Source organism: Pseudonaja textilis, chromosome Z (genome assembly GCF_049901715.1).
Source record: "Pseudonaja textilis isolate UNSWEBS1 chromosome Z, rPseTex1.2, whole genome shotgun sequence".
NCBI lineage: Eukaryota > Metazoa > Chordata > Lepidosauria > Squamata > Elapidae > Pseudonaja > Pseudonaja textilis.
In genome coordinates this window covers 94,324,831-94,346,029 of record NC_142008.1, presented here as the reverse complement: position 1 = coordinate 94,346,029, position 21,199 = coordinate 94,324,831, and the positions used below count along the sequence as shown (strand labels likewise).

At 39.1% G+C, this 21,199-nt stretch overlaps 1 protein-coding gene across 1 annotated transcript in view; it reads right to left on the bottom strand.

Annotated features, from left to right (window-relative positions):
* Positions 1-21,169, bottom strand: part of FTSJ3 (FtsJ RNA 2'-O-methyltransferase 3) — a 30,484-nt gene extending 9,315 nt beyond the window's left edge. Inside the window, exons 1-16 of the mRNA XM_026720507.2 lie at positions 20,554-21,169; positions 19,020-19,125; positions 17,394-17,440; positions 15,297-15,376; positions 14,776-14,875; positions 10,394-10,588; positions 9,754-9,869; positions 9,428-9,532; positions 9,158-9,258; positions 8,869-8,949; positions 8,331-8,483; positions 5,613-5,748; positions 4,768-4,970; positions 3,128-3,245; positions 2,714-2,807; positions 1,315-1,468 (exon numbers count right to left, since the gene is read on the bottom strand). Of these exons, the coding sequence (XP_026576292.1) occupies positions 1,315-1,468; positions 2,714-2,807; positions 3,128-3,245; positions 4,768-4,970; positions 5,613-5,748; positions 8,331-8,483; positions 8,869-8,949; positions 9,158-9,258; positions 9,428-9,532; positions 9,754-9,869; positions 10,394-10,588; positions 14,776-14,875; positions 15,297-15,376; positions 17,394-17,440; positions 19,020-19,125; positions 20,554-20,620 (1,856 nt within the window). The 5' untranslated portion in view covers positions 20,621-21,169. The remainder of the gene's footprint in view (positions 1-1,314; positions 1,469-2,713; positions 2,808-3,127; positions 3,246-4,767; positions 4,971-5,612; positions 5,749-8,330; positions 8,484-8,868; positions 8,950-9,157; positions 9,259-9,427; positions 9,533-9,753; positions 9,870-10,393; positions 10,589-14,775; positions 14,876-15,296; positions 15,377-17,393; positions 17,441-19,019; positions 19,126-20,553) is intronic.
* Between the last annotated feature and the right edge of the window lie 30 nt (positions 21,170-21,199).

Below are 21,199 nucleotides of genomic sequence, written 5' to 3'. Positions count from 1 at the left end.
TTATCAGCAAAAAACAAAATACAAAAATAGAGTACATTATTCTTTTTAGCCAAATTTAGTGATCATCCTTGATCATGCTCAGAATGGATGGGATTCTATGTTTGGAGAAATGTTATCCAATATCAAATTAGGTACTGATTACTTCCTTCTCAAAATGAAGGAAGACCAAAGATTGGGGAGAAAGGAAGTAAGATCAGGATTAGGACTGTGTGACAAGGGATGGATCTCCCCCATACTCCATATTTGAGACAAAAAGACCTCCTGCTGCTTACATTCTTCTTGTGACAACATTCTTGTGGATTGCATTTGTGAGAAAATGAGTGGAGGTGGGGAGGGGAAATGTTTAGGACTGCAGCACAGCAAGAAAAGGCATAGTCCCTTCCTGAGTTAACGCAAGCATGAGAAATGTCTACCATTGTGGGTATTAGGTGCTATATTGGTTCAGAGATACAGCTGAACCCAGCCCATCTTTGTGCTCAAAATTAACAGAACACTGAAATGTTGTAGTACAGAAATAATTTAGTGTCCCTTATTTTTCAAAGGCTGTTTATTTACTTTCAGTCCAAGACAAACAAATCTACATAGATAAAACTCATGTTTCTTATTTTATTTTGAAGAGAGATAAAAAGACCTCCCAAAATGCAGTACTAATTCTTCCCATCTCAAATGCAATAGAAAGTTCAGGAAATGAACAGAACAAGCCTTGGGGTATTAAGCAATGGTTTTAGCCATAATATACTGAATTATCTATACCTGAAGGAGTTTGTGCCATTGACTAAGCTATAAACTTAATCAATATACTAAACCAAAATAACAATAATATATATTAATTATGGTTTGTTGCACAATCGGTCAGATGTTTAGACTGGATTTGACATTTTTGTCTAGCTATCAAATCCTTCCCAAGGACCTGGGATAGGCAGATGTTGCTTGTATGATGGCATTAGAAATATCATTACAGTATGTACGCTATTCCAAATAAAGCTGCCTTTTGCAATTGACTAATGGTGAATTTGTCAATGCCAATGGCATTCAGGTAGTGCTCCAGTTGTTTTGAGGCATCTACTACTATTGGTATTACATTTTCTTTCTTTAGCCACAAATAATTATTATAATTTCATTGCATAGTCAGCCAGATGTTTAGACTGGATTTGCCATTATTATTAATATTTATTATTATTGGGAAGAACTTGAGGGATGGATAAAAATGCCAAATCCAGTTTAAATATCAGGCTGACTATGCAATCAATCATCATAATATAAAATATATCACCACTTAGTACAACATATGCATCCAGTCCCTCATGACCTTACCTGTCTTCATCGCTACTGTCGCTCTCCTCTCCCTCAGAGGTTTCCCCTTCAGATGAATCTTTTGTTCCTTCAGGTTCAAGATTTTCCCTGTTTATAGATTCAGGCACAGTTTCATGTTGTAGCAGCTTCTTTTGCCTCTTGTCATTCTTCGAGACTTAAAATTATTTAAAACATTTCAATTAGTGAAAGATCTTTCCTCCTTCTTTCCTCTCATTACCCCAGATTCCTTGGCACTTAGATTTATGAAGGAGAGGAAAAACAATACAGCATCAAAATTCTCAGAAACACGGACATTAGGCGTGAAATGCTAACTATGTTTAAAGAAGGTGGTAGTGCAATGAAGGAAAAAACCATTTGTCTGAGCCACTACTTTTTGAATTATAAAGTAAGATCCTAATTACAGTCCCAAAAGCAATCCCTAAGATTGTACACTACTCTGGGCAAATAAAGATATACCTTTACATCTTTTCCCACCATGATGCTTTCCTAATATGTCTTAAAATAAAACCCTGATTATAGAATTCTGTTTCTCATTATAGTTGGCACAAAATCTGCCTACTGACCTAAGATTTAGACTGAGCTTGGATTTTTCTGGTCAATATTTTAACATTTTGTATAATTTTGCTGGTTTGGGTTAACAGTGCCCTGCTTCTGGGGTTATTCTGAATGAAAAACAGAGCAGGATTTGCAATAAATAAAATAAACTTTCTCATCATACCCAATTAATATAGGACACTGTCTAATATGTGCAAGATCCAATATGATAGGAGGGCACAAGGCTGAAGAATAACATATCATATTCTCTGAAAGTAGCAAGTTAAATAGCCCTTTTGTTGTAAAGTCAAGGCAAGATTCATTCAGCTAAATTGTTTCAGTCCTTTTTCTTTCAAAGTGCAATGTAGTCAGTGATCATCTTTCCAACATGTTTAAGTGACCTGGAATTTAACACCACATAAATTTAGTACTGCTATTACATTTAATGCTAATGATGTACAAAGCGTGTTAGGAAGCAATGCATGGAGAGCCTTGAAGGCATGTGAAGCAATAATATCTGTAAAATTCCACATGCAAAAACAAATGAAGAAGCAGTCTTAAATCTTCTTTCTCTTAATATTTAGCCACTGCAGGACATTCATTTTGCAGTTCAAATTTCTCAATTTAATTTCAATTTGACTTTGGGAATTACTTTGAATTGCGACCAATTCATATGCAATGAAATTACATAGTTATGTTTATTACCAAGGAAGATAGATATGGGACAAGTGGTTTTTAAAAATAGACCCAAAGGCGCCAGTTTCATCCAAATTCAAAGAAATGTTGGATGGATTTTCACTGCATGCTGATGTCATATTTTCATTTATCATCAACATTAGTCCCACGGAGTCAAATATTGTTTTACCTGGTGGGTGTTCTGCCTGGTTCTGGGATAGGACTTGTGCCTGCCCAATCTCTAGTGCTTCATCAGCATTATCATCAATTCCAGCAAAAGCCTCCTGGAATGAAGGAAACACAAAATTAACTTAGATCATTCCTGGAAATGCTATTCAAGACATCACTTTGTGAACCCCTGATACTTTAGTAGTTTTTTTTTTAAAAAAAAAGAGTCTCAGGTAACGCCAAAAGTAAGGCATTTCAGACCATTGGGTTAAGGAAGTACCATATGGAGGTACCCCCAGGGAATGGAAGGGAAATATTTCTGTGGCAGCTTTCCCAACTTGAGTGCTCTTTACCTATGTGACTTTCTACTTCCAGAATTCTTAGCAATGACCATACTAGGGAAGGGAGCATTGCACTCTTGGGCAAAGTTACTCACTTTGCCAAACCACAAGCTCATCCGATGCTGCTCACGCTCTTCCTTGTCCTCCAGTGGCACTAACAGGGGGTTTCCTCCTTCAGCATTGTCTTCCTCCATTTCATCTTCAGAGGCAACTCTGAAACAGATAAACAATGCTGCAGGAAAGCATTGACATATCCCTACCTAATCAATCTGGCAATGAAGGCATACTTAAATCATTGCCAGGAAAATTCACGAACTGCTCTTAATCACTGAAACCCTACCGTAATCACCTATCGAGGAATAACTGGATTACTCTGTGCTTTTCTTATACTCACCTAACCTGTGTGCAACAAGTCCTTGTTTCAGTCCCCACTGTCTCAAAGTAGAAATAGAGGAGATTCACACTTGATATTTTGGAGAGATACTGTGAATTAACCCCATAATTACTAAGAATATTCTCTTCACCTAAGCCTTTCAAAATTCCACTATTACTACAATATTGGTGAGCTGGGATGGGGGTAGATAAAAGGAAAATATAGATGTACTAGGATCACAGTACACTTTTTTTTAAAAAAACACCATCACTATTACTACTTTACTAGTATTAATTCATTATGATAATGATAGAATAAAATAGAATGCAATAAAATATTTCATTTGGCAAAAGTGTGGCTAGAATTTATCACTGGTAGAGGAGCACACAATGAACTTACAAAACAACAGAGAATAATAATAAAAATAACAATAACAACGTTTTTAAATGTTCAGTTGACTTGAGTTTCACATTTAATGAATAAAAGAGATGATGACGATGACAACAACAACAACAACATAATTTGGAATATAACACGCCAGATATCACAGTTGTTGAAAACAGAAACGTTCAATTTATTGATATCGCTGTACCAGGAGGTGCCAAGAGTCGAAGAAAAAGAACTGAAAAAATCATGAAATATCACGACCTGGCCATTGAAACTAGGTGATTATGGATGAAACATGTAATAGTGCTACCCACTGTCATTGGGACACTTGGCACCATGTCCAAGAATTTTTCAAAATACATCAAGAAGTTGTAGCTTCCTGCTGTAGCGCCAGCGGAGCTGCAAAAGACTGCACTTTAGAACAACATACTTTTTAAGAAGATACTTGGTTGATACCTAGGATGCTGGCAGCAACCCTTTATGAACTATCAGTCAGTCAATGATATTTGTGATACATTTTTAAATGTTCAGTTGACTGAGTTTCATGTTTAATGAATAAAAGTTTATAATAAAAATACTATTAATATTGTGCAACCAGTAGAAGGGGAAAATAAGTGATAATAATTCTGAAAAGAACTTGGAGTGGTATGCAAAAGCAACAAAATCAAATCATTAACCAAATTCCCATGAAATAACATAATTAAGTCAAATGGACTTCCCAGTAATTTTAAGGAAAGGGATTGGGAGTGTTCTTATGAATCATTATGTGTGCAAGCACATAGTGATCCACAACTACTTCCCTAAAAGCAGGTTTCTCTCTCTCCCTCCCCAACTACAACTGACTTCCAATTCTTCCATGTTGAAAAAGTGTTGACATCATTTTCAAAAAAAAAAAAAAAAGACCACTTGCATAGAGCCAATTTTCTCACAGAGCAACCAACACACTGGAATTAATTTCCTGGCACCTTAACTTACTTTACTGAGGCACAGGCCTGTTTCAATTGCTTGGCCCGCTCCTCAATCTCTGCCATCTCCTCATCATCCAAGTCACTGGCTAAGGAGACATCATCATCAGAACCTCCTTCTTCCGAGAGAGAGAAGTCATTGTCAACATTGGTGGAGGATGCCACAAAAGCATCTGCAGCTGCCATGTCACCTTGGACCAATTCATGCAGTAGCTGAAAGCAAACAAGTGGGGTCGTGATGGAAAATATGATCACACAGATTAATCCTTCAGATTAATTAATCTTTTAGACCTCCTGGTGGCTTTGATATAATTAATCATGGCATCTTCCTGGATGACCTATGGAGTCTGGGAATTGGGGGCATTATTACTCCACTTTCATCCTTCCTTCATGGGTGGTTCAGTCTGCTAACGAGGCAGGTAAGGTGTAGTGTGTGTGTGTGTGCGTGAGACAGAGAGAGGGGGAGGCCACTTAAGCAAAAGTTGGTTATATTGTGTTCAAAAAGCTAGAGCATTACTAACATATTCTTTGCATGCTGTCTTGTCATTTAATGTAGATTATTCAATCATTCCCAATTCCTTGGTGGTTATTTTTTCATTGAACAGTGTCTATGTGTGTTTGATACATAAACCTCCAAACACTGATCAAGGTTTAATTTCCAGTAATCTCATGATGCCGGTTCCATGCCTTTTAAGGGCTGTGGAGAATAACAAATTGAGAGAGCTGGTTATGTATGCCTCAATATGTGATGAAAGAAAAAAGAGCGAAACACAGTTTTGGGTTATTCACCCTGATTTAGAGTGAGCCAGTATCATCTCCTAACCAACTGACAGGTTCTCAGATCTTCTCTATTACCTGGTTTTTGCCAACTGTCCTGAGAGAGAACATCCCAGTGTCCCCATCATCTGCAACAGAAACACCAGGAAGATCCATCTTCAGTTCAACTCGTTCTCGTTGGCGCTTGCGCTCACGCAGAATTTTACGTTTTTTCCTGGTGATGATGAATAAAAAGGTTAATAACTTGAAGTACTTCACATAAGTCCACTCTGCATTATAATCTGGTCTGAGGATGAAGTGTGTCCAGAAAAAAAAAGATGAGGGAAAATAATATCACAAGAACCCCAAGGCTTGGAAATTGGTGCTCAGGGCAAACCAGCAGGGTTCTGGAGGAAAAAATGGATCAAAGATAGATCAAAATATCTCCATTCCACACTAAATCTGTGCAGGATTCTCATTATAATAAATGGGCACAGAAAGTAGAAAAATATATGGGATACATGTATGTTCCCATGTAAAAGGGGGGGGGGGAGAGAAGGACTGACTTCCTAATTCACTCATCACATTTTTTTTATTTTCCCAATTCCTTAAATCTTAAAGAAAAAAAAAATGATTAGAATATAAAAACAGTAACTGCTATACTGTGAGAAAAGATTGTAAACCTACCAAGATCCTATCAACCTCATCTTGAATTTGAATTCTACCACCATTGCTCTAGATCAGGGGTGGGCAAACTACAGCCCGTGGGCCTCATCCGGCCCATTGGTCTTTTTAATCCAGCCTGCCGAAGATTGGTACAGAATTAAGGTTTGATGTGAATGATTGAATGATTGCATTCATTTGATTTTGACTTGTAATGGCAGGCATTTCGACACCAGGTGGGGGCCCGTCTGTCAAATTTTAAAAGTCAATGAGGCCCCCGAGCCAAAAAGTTTGCCCACCCCTGCTCTAGATGATGATAATTAGATTTTATCCCAACTTTTTCATATATGATTCATCTTGATTTGAGCACAGTGAAAATCAGCATGTTATACATTTTCAATTAGGAAATATTCTAACACAGAATCAGTTTTACAGAATTTCTACTTTTCTCCAAAATGTCAACTGTTGGAAAAAATAGGTTGTAGAATGAAAATGCTTCAACATACACACACACACACCCAAAATTTTGGGTGTTTTCACGTGTCCATATTAATGGTAAGGATTAGAGAACAAAAAAAAGAGGACTTTTCAAGATTCTAATTCTCAGACTACTGTGATAATGCCCACAATTTGCATAATACTTGCTTGAGATAGCTGTACAAACATACTGATCCAGACTCAGGTCTCCAATAGGGGGTTATAAGCAGGGGTGGGCTGCTGGGGACTCACAGGGATTCGGGAGAGCCCCTAGCTAATATTCTGTGCAGTTCGGAGAACCCCCAAATCCTGCTCCTGGCTGGCCCCGTCCACCCCTCCCCTCCTCTCCCAAGAGTCCCTATGCGGCCCGTTTTGGATGCGGATGAGTGCAGGGGGTGCATGGAGGCTCGGGGAGGGCAAAAAGCAAGCTTCCCAGAAGTTTGGGAAGGCCAGAAATGGCCCTGTTTCCGGCTTCCAAAGAGCCTCCAGAGCCCAGGGAGGTCTGTTTTTGCCCTCCCAGAGGTTCAAGGAAAACCTTCGGAGCCCGGGAGGGAAAAAAACCTCCCCACACCAGGGCACAGGAGGCTGACCAAGGCACACCCACCATGGCCACGCCCACCCAGCAACTGGGCAGCGAACCCTTTGCTAAAATTTTTGAAGCCTACGCTGGTTATAAGTAGGCAAGTATCCTTAATACCTCCCAAATCCCAATAATTTGTCCAAATGGACTAAATTTCTAGTCCAACATATGACAAAATTCTAAGCTGAGAAAACTGATCTGAGTTTGGGGTCAAACTATAGTACCTAAACAAATTTACCCATATTTTTTGCACTGTGACCTAGCCTTTTTTTTTTTTGGGGGATCTGTCTCTGCCTCCCCGCAATTTGCCTCCTTGCAGCAAACAGCCTGGTCAGCTTCAGCACAGCTTAATTTAGCATCAGTAGCTGATTGGTGGTTGAATCAGCCTCCCAGAATACCACCAATCAGGTCTTCAAGATGCCAGGGATCCTTGCCGCCCATCAATGCTGTTGCTGCCTCCGCGCATCCCTTTTTCGGCCTCCACATGTCCCATTTTCAGTCCATTCCAGGTAGTGGGGATTGCCGTCATAGCCTATCACCACCATTCAGCTAATGGCAGCAGCGATCCTTGCCACCTAGAACGAGCCCGGAACAGGCCGAAAACAGGACACATGAAAGCTGAAAACAGGACAGACAGAGGCTAAAAATGGGGCATGCAGCGGCAGCGATGGGGCATGCAGCGGCAGCGATAGGCAGGGGCGGCGATCCCTGCAGCCTGGAACAGCTGATCGGTGGTATTCTGGGAGGCCGATCCAACCGCCAATCAGCTATTCATGCTAACTCAGGCGCTGCTGAAGCTGACTGTGCTGTTTGCTGCAAGAAGGGAAATTGCTGGGAGGCAGAGGTCAAAAGGTGCGGGCCAGTAGATGAGCAGGGCTTCAGCAACATTTGCTCTATAAGATGCAGACATTTCCATCCACTTTTTTTTGGCGGGGGGGAGTATGTCTTATAGTGTGAAAAATACAGTAAATGCAATTAACAATTCTCAAGCTTCCTCTGATGTCTTTATACAAAGGCTGATTCCTTATTGTAGTCATTTATTAGTAGGCAGAGAAAGGATAATTCCAAAATGGACTTGTTGCTTTCTCCAAGCTCACCGCTTTAGTTCAGCTATCTCCTCGGCTTTGAGCTGAGTAAGTTGTAATTCCAATTCTTCAGCCTCTTTTTCTTCTTCTCCCTTTTGAATTTCTGGGGCTGTCTGTTTGGGTTGCATTTCTTCTTGTCCTTCTTCTTCCTCACCGGAACTTAAACTAGAAATGGCAAAAACAGAGACATCTTTTGAACTGTAAGCCACCCAGAATCACTTGCCTGAGATGGGGAGCTACAGAAATTGAATTACATAAATAAAAATATTTTATTAATTAAAAAACTGAAACTACTTTATTGAGTATTTACTCAGATTTACAGTCAAAACCAGACAACTAATAAGCAGAAAACTAGTTAAGGAGAGGGGAAAATCCAATAGAACCATATCTTAGCAAATTGAATAAAATGTCTCTGTCCCCTCTCCATCAGCCATAAGTTGGTGGAATAGCTGCAGTCGGACAAGAAGGCCTATCAAACCAAGATGAGTCTCTTGTTTTGTAGCTAGTAAACTGGAAGCTAAACTCCCAGAACAGGGTCCAATTCACTTACTTGATATCTATTTCTTTAGCTTGTTCTTTCAACTTCTTCACCAGAAACCGCCTCAGTTTTGTTCTCCAATTCAGCAGGGCCCTAAGCAAGGAAAAGACAGTGAGTCTACACGTATTATTCTTGTGAGAAACCTCACAAGCAGGAAACTTAATTGGTTCCTAATGGATTGGGGATGACTGACATGAAGTTATTGGGATACTCAGGTGATTATAGTTAGGAGACTAGGATGCACCTTATTCCTCCTTAGCTTCCTATGTCCCATTCTTATAATATAAGTCAACTCCCGTACCGGAGTTCCTTACGTCCAAGAACACGGATGTCTTGACAACAATGACGCATTTCCTCATTGGTTGCACTGTGATGTTCCAACTCTTCATTGTCAAAGACAATCTAGGAGATAAGGCAGGGAGCACAACAATAAAGGAAAGGTCTCTCCCACTAGTACTTTGTCCTAACTAGAATTCTAGCACTGTGACATCTTGATAACATAACAACTTCCAAAATCCAGCCCTCCCCTCCCACACTCTAAAAGTTTCCACCACTGCTGCACAATCCTTACCTCACTGGCCTTGGCTAAGAAGTCCACTGGGTTGGAAGCTTTTAGAAAATCTGTCAGACTGCAGCGGTTATAAAGAATGGTAGCTCCATCTTCATATCCTTCAGCCTATTTGAAAAAAAATCACAAGTAAAACACAGCAAAATCGGTGTACAAAATGTGTCTCAAGTAAGGACCATCTCCTTCCACCTAATCCTCTACAGTCTAAACGCCAAACCTCCCCACCTTTCAATCATTATTTCCACACACAATAAATACTCTTCTCAAGCTATCTACAGAAGCTGCCTTACAGCTATTGTTGGAGAAACAGCAATGTTTCCCATACTGACCTTTGGCTTCTTTTTGGTCACCAATTCAGTCACAGACTTGGCCTCTACCTCCACTTCTTTGAAAGCAAACTTGGGGTCAAAAAATTTATTGTCAATTTTATCTGGAGCCAAGTAACCTAAAAAGAGATGAAAATAAATAAAAAAGACATTTACAACCAAACAAGTCATTATCGATTAAAATAATCATTTTATTTCTCATCCTTAATTTCAATATAATATGTACTTGGTAGCTTCCCAATCAGGCACTGACCTGGCCTAAACTTACTTTATTTTATAGAGGTTACATCACATACTTCAAAGCCAAGCTTTGAGAATTTGGGGAACAAATTAGCAGATTTATAGGACAGTTCTATCATACTAGAATAATCAGAAATGATGATTTGTCACATCCTTCTACATGATGCACATATTTTGGCCACACAGTGGCAGAAGATCCCCTGTCCATTAACAACTTTTGTATATCCAACCCAGAGTTGCTTTGCATAGGAGGCTGGGTGGCATATACAATAGAAATATATCATGCAGCACTACTTGCAGATAACAAAACAAGCTCCAATGCTGTATTGTGCTGGGTTTCCAAGTCAACCATATAAATTTGTCTTCCCAGTTGGCAACCCATTCCCCCCATTCTAGCACTCACCCTGACAGACCACAAAGATCTCAGCTGACTCATTACGTGAGGCTTGTGGCTTGGTGGCTTGCACTTTATGGAACAGCTGCTGAAAGATCCACAGAAGGGGCTGGTAATCCCGGGAACGGAAGACCTTGGTGATGAACCAGCCGTTCTTAGACAAGAAGTCACAGGCTAGTTTCAGGGCTGACAGTGTAAGGTTTGCTGTCAGGAGAGGTGGAAGAGAGAGGAGAGAAAAGGGGCAAAGCTAAGGAAAAGTTAGACTTGCTTCTGAAGTTGCAATTTATTTTAAGCTGCCATCCGTTGTATACTTATTCCAATTGCATCATCTCAAGATGAAGGTAATACAGGTGGTCTTTAACCTATGACCACAAGTGAGCCCAAAATTTATGTTGCTAAGATAAAAATTAATTAAGTGAACTTTGCTCCATTTTCTTGCCACATTTATTAAGCGAATCACTGTTAAATTAGTAACACTGTTGTTAAGTGATTCTTCTTTCCCCATTGACTTTGCTTATCAGAAAATCGCAAAAGGGGATCACATGACTCTGGGACACTGCAACCTTGGTAAATGTGTCAGTTGTCAAGCATCCGAATGTACATCACATGACCATGGCGGGATTCTACCAGTTTCCCTTCCGGTTCGGTGATCGCGCACTGTGTGAGCATGCGTGCAGCTTTCCAAACACTAGCTGAGGCTCTGCCGCGCCAATCAGCTGAGAGGTAAATAACAGAAAAGTGCAGGGGCAGGTGGGAGAGCTGATCCTGCACTTTTCTCTCCTTTCTCCTCTCAGCTGATCATCAGAGCTTTTTTTTACTACAGGTTCGCCATTGATGGGGATGCTGCAATGGTCGTGTGAAAAATGGTCATACGTCACTTTTTTCAGTGCTGTTGTAACTTCAAATGGTCACTAAATAAACTGTTGTAAGTCAAGGACTACCTGTAAAACTCACCTACCATTATACAGAAGGGTTATAAGGATAGCGAGATGCTTTATTTAGTGACGTTTATAGCCCACTTTTCTGATAGAGCCTCAACAGAAGACAGAAACTCATTCTACATTATTAGGGGCAAGGAAAAATGATTTTAACCCAGAAAGTAACCCGATGATCAACAATATTTGTTCTTCAAATTAGAATCAGGGAGATAGCTAAAATTTTAGGGCTCAATTATTGTACCAGAAATGGGAAACCATTTAATGTGTTATTTGCATATTAAAGCAAAATTCAGTTAAACGACAAGGAGTTATTTCAAGCCTCCAAGTAGCCAGGCATTATGTTATTTACAGCTCCTGGGGGCAATCAAGAAGGGAGATAGGGGAGAAAGTGAGTAGCAACCACTGCTTGAGCTGTTAAGGATGCAGACCACATTGTTGACTGGGATCTAACCACAATAGGGAGACAGAGTTTTCCTTAAGGGGCTGCTGCCTGGCATTTCTGGTGCAGGAATATTTCAATAAGTTCAGGCAAATTCCATTAAATGAAGGCTGTTAAATGTTGTTGCTCAGCTAACAATTTGCGTTTTAAAGAAGAACCCAGAATCTTTTAGCCAAAACTGATTCATTACTTTGCAAGATTCCACCTTGGCCCATATGATGTGCCAAAAGGAAAAATCTCCCATGATTTGGGCTTGACGCTTGGTAAGTTTTAAATTACCTGGAATTGGTTAGCCACTATCTTTTTCTGGGCCCTTTCCTCCCACTCCTGAGGGTCTTCTATCTAAACACAAACTGGATGTCATCTATTTAGCTTTTTGAGATAAGGACACCTAGATGCTGCCACTTAGCTGGACTACAATGATCAAATCAAGCTGAAATAATTTATTTTAGACTATAGGTAGTTCTTGACCTACAACCAATAGCTTAGAGACTGTTTGAAGTTACAATGAATCATCCAGCAGCTATTTATAATTCAGTTTCAAATTTCTATTCCCACCTGTGGTCATGTGACTGAATGTTCTTGGCAACCAGCCTGCATTTGTGGCCATTTGTAGTGTCCTGTGATTATGTGGCTGTGATTTATGACCATTTTTGCCAGAAACCAGTGTTTATTTCTGGTTTCTGGCAAAAAATAGATTCAAAGAATTTAACAATCACAACAAAAAAGGTCCTAAATTCAGGCATTGTCACATGATGACCAGCTTAGCAACTGGCATGACTTTGAATCATAATTCCAGGTTCAATTATAATAAGTCAAGGACTGCCTATATATTGCCTAGCCCACCTGGCCTTTATGCCAGCTTTATTAGCATATTTGACCATGTAATTTTGTTTTTTCATATGCATATTAAAGATAAGAATTTCTCCTGTCTAGCTATGTCTAACTCTAGGGGGCAGTGCTCATCTCCATTTCTTAGCTGAGCGAACTCGTGTTGTCCAAAGAACTTCCGTAGTCGTATGGTCAGTATAACTATATACAGAAGCACACAGAACATTGTTACCTTCCCACCAAAGTGGTACCTATTTATCTACTTGCATTTGAATGTTTTCAAACTGTTAGGCTGACAGGACGTGAGGCAAGTAATGGGAGCTCACTCTATTGTGCAGCACTTGGGTCTCAAACCTAGGCTATTAATTTTTCAACTGACAAGCTCAGCATTTTTAACCACTAAACCATTGTATCCGCATTAGCCTTAGAGTTCTATAGAAAATGTCATGGGGTCCATTAGATCAAAACAATTTTCATAATAATACTAAAAAGTATGTGATATTTTCACTCTCATTTTGCCTTGAATGTTCAGTGGATAAAACTGCTTGATCGCACAAATCAAGGCAATGGCACCAAAAAGTCCTAGCATTCTTCATCATCAGGCACTTAAATTTTTTTAAAAAATGGTAATTTCACTTAGGAATAACCTTGATGAAGCAGTAAAAACTATTTTTTATCAAAATTTTGAACATATCTTTTTTTAATATTCTATGTAATGAAATGAAAAGTACGCAGAAAACATTTCTTCGGCATATTTAAGTACATTTGGCGGAAAAGCACTTGAATTGCAAGCTAAACCTTTTTCACAGAACTGTTTTTACATGAAAACAAAAACAATAAGATAAATTATTACTATTCAGACAAGGGGATCCAGACATTTTCTTGAAAATGAACCAAGTAGGCTCACCACTTCAAGGAAAACATCTGAAAGTATGTGTTGCCAATAATAAAATTCAAGCTTCAAAGTAAAAATCAGATTTGTTGGAAAACATGGTCTTCTAGTCCAATTCCTCGCTCAAATAAAAGACTACACCATTCTGGATAAATGACTATCCAATCTCTTTTTAAAACCTCAGTGATGAACCACTCACAACTTCTGGAAGAAAACCATTCCACTGATTAAGTGTTTTGATTGTCAGAAAATGGATCCTTAATTCTAGGTTAGATCTTTCTTTGATAAATTTCCATCTGTTACTTTTTGTCCTGCCCTCATGTGCTGGATAATAGGTCAACCCCTACCTCTCTGTGACCCCTCAGGTATTGGAAAACTGATATCAGGATTCCTGGACCTTCTCTTCATTAATTTAGTCATACTCAGTTTCTGCAACTGTTCATTGATTCACCACAGTGAGACTGACAGCTTCTCAAAAGATTTTCAATTAGACCCATAGTGATATCGACAAATGCAATTTTTTGACACAAGTCGTCCCCACTTAACAACCCTAATTGGGACTGTAAACCTGACCGCTAAGCAAAGCAATTGCTAAGTGGAAAACATGCGGCCATGATTGTGCTTTCCAGGTGGAAAGAGGCAAGACCAGTGAATTTCACATCTTTGGCCTTTGTTTACACCCTAACCATTCCCCCCCACTCTTTGGAAGTGTCTGATTACTGTCTTGAACACAATGAAAGCAAGCAGATTGTGTTACATGCTAGGCAAACAGCTTGCTCTCTTGAAATCACTTCCTCTTTTTCTCCAGTCTCTTCACTCTGAAGGGAGGAGAGAAAAAAAAGCAAACGATTTCTATAGCCTTTACTTTAATTACTTTATTTTATCTTATCTGCCAACAACGTATCCAATCTTTCTGCTCTGTATGAGTGTGTTTGTGTGTAGGGGGTGGGGGTGGGAGGATCAGGCAAAGATATTAACCATAGAAAAACAACCCATCCATTCCCATATTTTAAGTGCCTAAGTAAAAAACCTGAAACCACAATGCCAAGTTTCAACATTCATCTTTGACCAAACATAGGCTGGGTAGCATGGTACCAACTTAAGCACTGGGCTAACAGGCCTATTGTATCTATATATAACTTAGCATTGCTCTTGCATCAAATTAGATGTCCGTGATAGTTTGTTGTAAAATCCAAATTAAAGTTCACATGATATTGATCAGTGTCTATTCTGCATTACAAAGCCCCAAAAGATGTTTTCTTTTCTTCCTCTTCTGGAAGAAGCCCCATACCTTGAGTAAAGGCATCATGTACCCAACTGGCACCTACGTTGGGAGCCCCATCATTCAACACAACATCCACTTTCCACGTCTTCAGCTCCTTGCGCAAGGCCTGAGGAGAAAGACAGCTTAAATATCCCCATGAGAGTGAATAAATGCTGCAGTTCCCTGCTAAGATACTTCCGATACTATCAATAGTAAACTGCTGCCATCTTGTGGCAAGTGACAATGGAGAGACAAGGCAATCTTTTAACCTGCTTTTAAAATTAATACTATTTTTTTCCGAGGTCTTAGATTAAGTATGCAATTTTTACAGTTCTGGTAATATCACAGTATGAAGTCTACTAGGATTTGTTTTCTTGCTTGTAGGATGGATTAACATACCATCAAATTCTGTTTGACTCCTAGCAACCACTCTATGGCAATGTTGTATGATGAAAACCTGTAAATGAAGCTGGCGAGTGAAGGGGAAGCAGAACCAAAACTAGCAGCTGTCACGGCAACAGCATCTGGGAATTATACAAAATAATTACCTGGCGACACTTCTCAGTGGTGATGTCTTCCTGCAGTGTTACCACATTAGGGATGGGCTTGATGGGGACCAGATCAACCCCTGAAGATAAGAAGGGAGAATAAAGAAGCAAACAAGACAAGATAAAACAAAGCTACCAAAGCTGTCATTCCAGGCTTTTTTCCCCTGTATTTCTCAAATCCACTTTATTTTTTAAATTTTGTAACATGTCCCTGAGATGTTTTAAATGTTATAAAGCACTGTGACTTTTGCTTTGTTCTTTTAATCAGGTGCCCTACACACCAGCCAGTCTTCAACTCACAACACAACTGGGATCAGATTTTCCGGGCGGTTGTTAACTGAGTTTTATGACTTTTACCAATTAAGCAAATCACTGAAGTTGTTCAGTCAATCCAGTTAAGCAGATCACATGGTGTCTAAGCTTCCCTCAATGACTTTGCTTTATGGAAGCTGCCTGGGAAGATGACAAATGATAGACCCATAACTCTAGGATGCTACAACCCTAATAAATACATGCAGATTGCCAAATGCTGAAGGCAACAGCATCTGAGAATTATACAAAATAATTACCTCACATGACCATGGAGATGCTGTGACAACTGTGTGACGTCTCGTCATAACTCTTTCTTTCTGGTGGTGTAACTTTGAACAGTTGCTAAACTAATGATTTTAAGTCTAGGACTAACTGTAAATTTATTTTTGTTTTCTTCCCAGCATTTTCCTCACGGGTGCAGGGTCTGCTTTATTTAACCGAATGTTGAGCCATTGCTGCTAAAGGAATTGATCTACTGACTTGTTATCCAAGCCTGACATCATGGGCTGAGGGAAAATAACTGGTCCAAACTGACCCAGCTCGCTTTCATGGCTAAAATAGGACTAGAACTCAGAGCTTCCTGATTTCTAGGTCAGTGCCCTGATCAGTAGACCAAATTGGCTCTTATTTTGTAAATCAAAATAATAAGACTATATTGCTTAGATTTGTACATAACACCAATACATTATGACATCCTAGATTCTTGGGAAGGAATCAATGCATAGGAAGGATAACTTCAGCTAAAGAACTAGCAGCTATGTTTTCAGATTCTCAGGATTCATGCCAAAATCTTCCTAATCCAGCTTCCTGAAACTAAGCAAGCAATTTATGGTGCAGTATTATCCACAAAATGATGTCTTTCTTTTGGTGCTATATCGTTGATTGGTCAGTAATTTCAATTCCTGTTTCGACTCAGAAGAATTAAGCCAGTACAGTAAACATTCTCCATATTACCTGGCTATTATTACATTAAAAATCTATATCGGGGTCCCCAAACCCAGATCATAGGCTATTCGGAACTGGACCGCGCAAGTGGTGACGGAGCACTCTTGTGCACAAAGCTCCATTTGTGCAAGCAGTAGGCACATGTGCCTGCCACAAATGGAGCTGTGCAGGCATGCACATGTGCTAGTTGCTCACACAGAACCATACCCTCTCCCTTCCCCCACCACCGGGCTGCAAGGTCAGAAAGGTTTGGAACTGCTGGTCTATATGATATACACAATACTGGACATCAGTGACAACAACCTGTGCCCACAAACCCCACGCAATCTCCACTTTTTGGATTACTTCAAGGTTACTTAGCTAAAATTTTGCAGTAATTACACACACACACACACAAATTGGCTTAAATTGCTGCTAGGCTTAATGCACTAAGTTTGAGTTGACCTTAAATAACCCTCCCATCCTAACTCCTCCTATAAAAAGGGATAGAACTTTTTAATCTCACTTCTCTGGGGATGTCACCCCATTGCACTAGGCTCCCTATGGCCTCAGTAATCAAATTGTTTTAAGTATAAGTTCACTGACTACTCTTTGACCATCCACAATGTTTTGACTATTCTAAAATGCCACATCACTATCTTTTCTTCACATATAAACACAAAATTGCTTTTGCTGCACTTGTTGGTAGAGATCAGCCATAGACATTGGCTCTGGGAGAGGGCTCATGTTTTTATTCTGGTGGAGACATCTGGTGGGTCATGGCAGAAAATATAAAACCTGAAGCCATTTGGTTCTTTTATTTTTTTTGTCCCAGATCATTCTTCCATCCATGTTACTTACCGATAATAAGACTGGACACTGGCATAAATTTTGAGGCCACCTGCAGCCTGTAGATAGAACAGAAACAGATAACTGGGCATTTATCAGCCATTAATTATACTGGAAAAGTGAGAATGAATTTATCATGTGTTCTAAGTTAACAGATTTTTATCATCTGCAATCTAAAATCTTGTAGTGTCATACTGGAACAAATTCTTTAAATGTCAACAGAAAAACATGCAACTACTGTTTGAAGTGAATGAGCTGTGGTCTATAAAAATCATAGTTCAAATCTTAACTGAAGTGTTATCAAACAAATTACTCTATACTAATACTTTTGAAATACAGAATTCTAGCCTATTTCACCATGTTGTAAGAATATTTTGAAGTGCAAACCAGAGGCCACAAACAAATTAATGTTTGATAGTGAAAATATTCAGAACACAGTGCAACTTATATGCCAAATTATTAGATTTCTGTTATAAAGAAAAGAAATAGTTTTCTAATTAGAACTTACTATGGTGTGGATAAAATGCAAAGGAAGTTTTTTTTTCTTCTTCTCTCATACCAGGAGCATCCAGGATCAACTAATGAAAATAAATGCTTTTTTTTCTATAGCACTTAGTTAGATACGAAATGACCATGAAAAACAAATAATGGGCACCAATTTTTAAAAAATTGAAAAAGGTAATAGAAAAATCCATGGACGAGCACAAAGCTATTAAAGGCTGTATGCTGCCTCCAGAATCAGAGCACTAAGTCCCTGATGCCAGTGCAGGATGAACAGAAAATGTCACCAGGATCATGTTGGCTTCCCAAAAGCACCTACTGGTCACTCTGTAAAGACAGGCTAGATTTATGTTTGGCTTGATGTAAAACTTCTTGTATTCTTAAAATGTAAAAAATAATAATAATCACAGCCCTAATATTACCTAAAATCCTGGAAATCTGGGAAAATCTTCCCAGAGTGTTCATAGTATATATATTGAAGGGTTTCCTTTTTTAATTTATTGGACTTAATTATATTTATAGCACTGTACCTCCACTGGAATCAACATCATGATTCATTTCTGCCTCACTGATTTCAAGAGCTGAATTATAAATAAAGCTAAATTTGTAACCAACTGGCCCAATCTACATTTATATAAAATATGTTAGCAGTTGTAATTACTAAAGTAGCTGTCCCCCACTTAAAGTAGTGAGATTTCTCACTGCTTTTGGAGATTCAACAAAACAAGAACAAACCATTCTTTTCTTACTCAAAATACTTGAGGAACACAGATAATTCCTATTCCTAGGTACCATGATCATGCATTTGAGTATGATCTAGCCATTTTGCCATACTGATAGGACTGGGAACGTACATTTGACTTACCTATTAACTTACCCTAATCTTGTGGACCCACTTCTAAAGCATTTGGAACACTTAAAAAAAAAAATCTAAAATAATATTGCCTTGTTCTATGCAAAATCTGTTTCTGTAGATGGCCAAATTTTCACAATGTGCTTAACTCTTCATTGGATAAGGAGAATGTATTAATAAGAGGACAGTTTGAAGTAATGACAAGTCTACTTGTCTATGTGCATCAACAGCAGGGGTATAGTGTTATAGAAGACTACCCACAAATACTTGAACTGGATACTAACCATCCTCCTGGAGCGGCACACAGATCCAGCAAGGCTCGTGATTTTGGGAGGAATTGGAATTTGCGGTTCAACTGGATCAACTTAAAAGAAGAACGGGAGCGAAACCCTGGAATACAAAGGTCAACATCAGGCACAGTTCCAGCTACGAGGTTCAAACTCTACCTCAGCAATTTGAATAGTGAACTGTGAGCTTTAAGGAGTCCAGTTAGAACTTCAGAATTAATTCATTATGTTAGAAATACAAGTCAATGCTTGCCAGTGAAAAGATCATGCCTAGCACATAACCCATAATAATGATAATGATAGAGGATTAAGCTCAAACTATGAGGAGAAAACCTCAGATTCTAGTCTAATTCAGCCACACAAGTTCACTCTCAACTTGAGGCTACTCTCTTGTTGTTGCTGGGGACGGAATGGGGAAAGGGAGCACTATATATGCTTTGAGGTCTTAAATGTAAGGAGGAATAAAAATTGAATAAGTAAATAAGCAGAGGTAGCACATGCACGCACCCCCCCCACCCCAAAAGATGATGCCATGATTCAAGTCAGCATTCCAATGATCCAAAAAGCACCTAAAGTTGACTAGGCAAAGTGAATTTATTTGGAAAGCAGTATCACTATTAGGCAGTAATGTTAAATGGGATACTTCTAAAGAAAGGGTCTCCAAACTCTCCAGCTCATCAACTCCTTCATGAAATTTCAGATTGTTCACTGATCCTCAAACATTATATAAAAATAATTTAATAAACACCACTATAATAAATACAACAAATAACAATACTAAAAATAACACAATGCTGTTTTCATTGATGGTTGACCCTGTCTTACTGCTTACTTACCTTCCGTACTAGGGACTAGAATAGAGATCAAGAGACTCCAAAAGATTGATTTAACTGGAATAACTTCCCTTTTAACCCTCAGCTATTTACAGACCCTTTCAATAGTCTCATCAATCCTACCGGGTTGATACTGACCATGTTGGAGATCCTTGCTCTAAAAGCAAAGAGAAGGTCTGCTCATTGTGACAAATATTTATTCAAATAAATAGCAGAGCAACTGCTTGTATATAACTTTATTTTTGGTTGAGATCATCTTAACTCTTTTAGTCAGCCTAAAACAAAGATTTCATTAATATTCTGTTCTGTCAAAACTTTCTTCCAGAACTCATGTTGGAATTTGTCACATAACACATTATGAAGGGATTTGATACAGAAAACGTTTTTATTGTTGCATTCTGATTGCCAACCATGAATACGTGTCAGAAAGAGAATGAGACCATTAGATAATAAACACTTTTGTCTGATCATTACTCAAAGCTATTTAGTCAAAACACAGTTCCACAGACCCTTTTATATAAAGGATCAACCCTGGGAAGCCAAGAGGGTAGTCAGGGCGACTATTCTTTTCTCTTAAGTAGCATTGCTCAGTATGGACAGAAATATAGATTTGCCTCCTCGCGGCCAAACTCTTGATGGAAAGTCGATGGGAACAACGATAAACCGAAAATAATGTATTAAAAGCCCCATTTTCTCACCGGTCTCTTTGGCCAGATGATAAAACTTGTCTCTTCGGCTCTTTCCGACTTTCCCCTTCTTGCCCATCTCGACTAAGAAACACCGTCCGCCGCAACTCAGACCCAGGGAATCCCACGTGCGCAGAACCTGCCGTGACCCTTCCGTCCACCCTCCTCGAAGTTCTTCCTCTTCCGCTTTTTTTCTTTTCTTTGCGCGTGCCAGACATCCGCCCGAAGTTCATTTTCAGCCATTTTGTGTGTGTCGTTTGCCCCTTTTCTCTCCTGTTCCAAAGCAGCCATACGATCTGGTGACTTCTTCGCACTACATTTACCATTATCCTCAGTCACTATCTGTGATGGATGCATAAGCTGTATTCCAAAATTACTGTAGAAGGTGGCAACTTACGTATTCGGCAAGCTAAATGTGCCAGCATTTAATCCTGACTGAAATTAAGAAAGTCAGTGTTTTCAAGGAGTCTATTTCTAAATGTAATTACGTCTGAATGCAAATATTATAAAGACTGTTTCTTTTTGGTATCTGTGTTTGAATCATATTTATTTCCCACATTCACAAATCGTACTTAAAAGCCAAACTCAACCCTACAAGTCCTCTTCCAACATCCAACGATTTCCACAAGGCCAAGAGGCTGTATTTCCGGGACAGCTT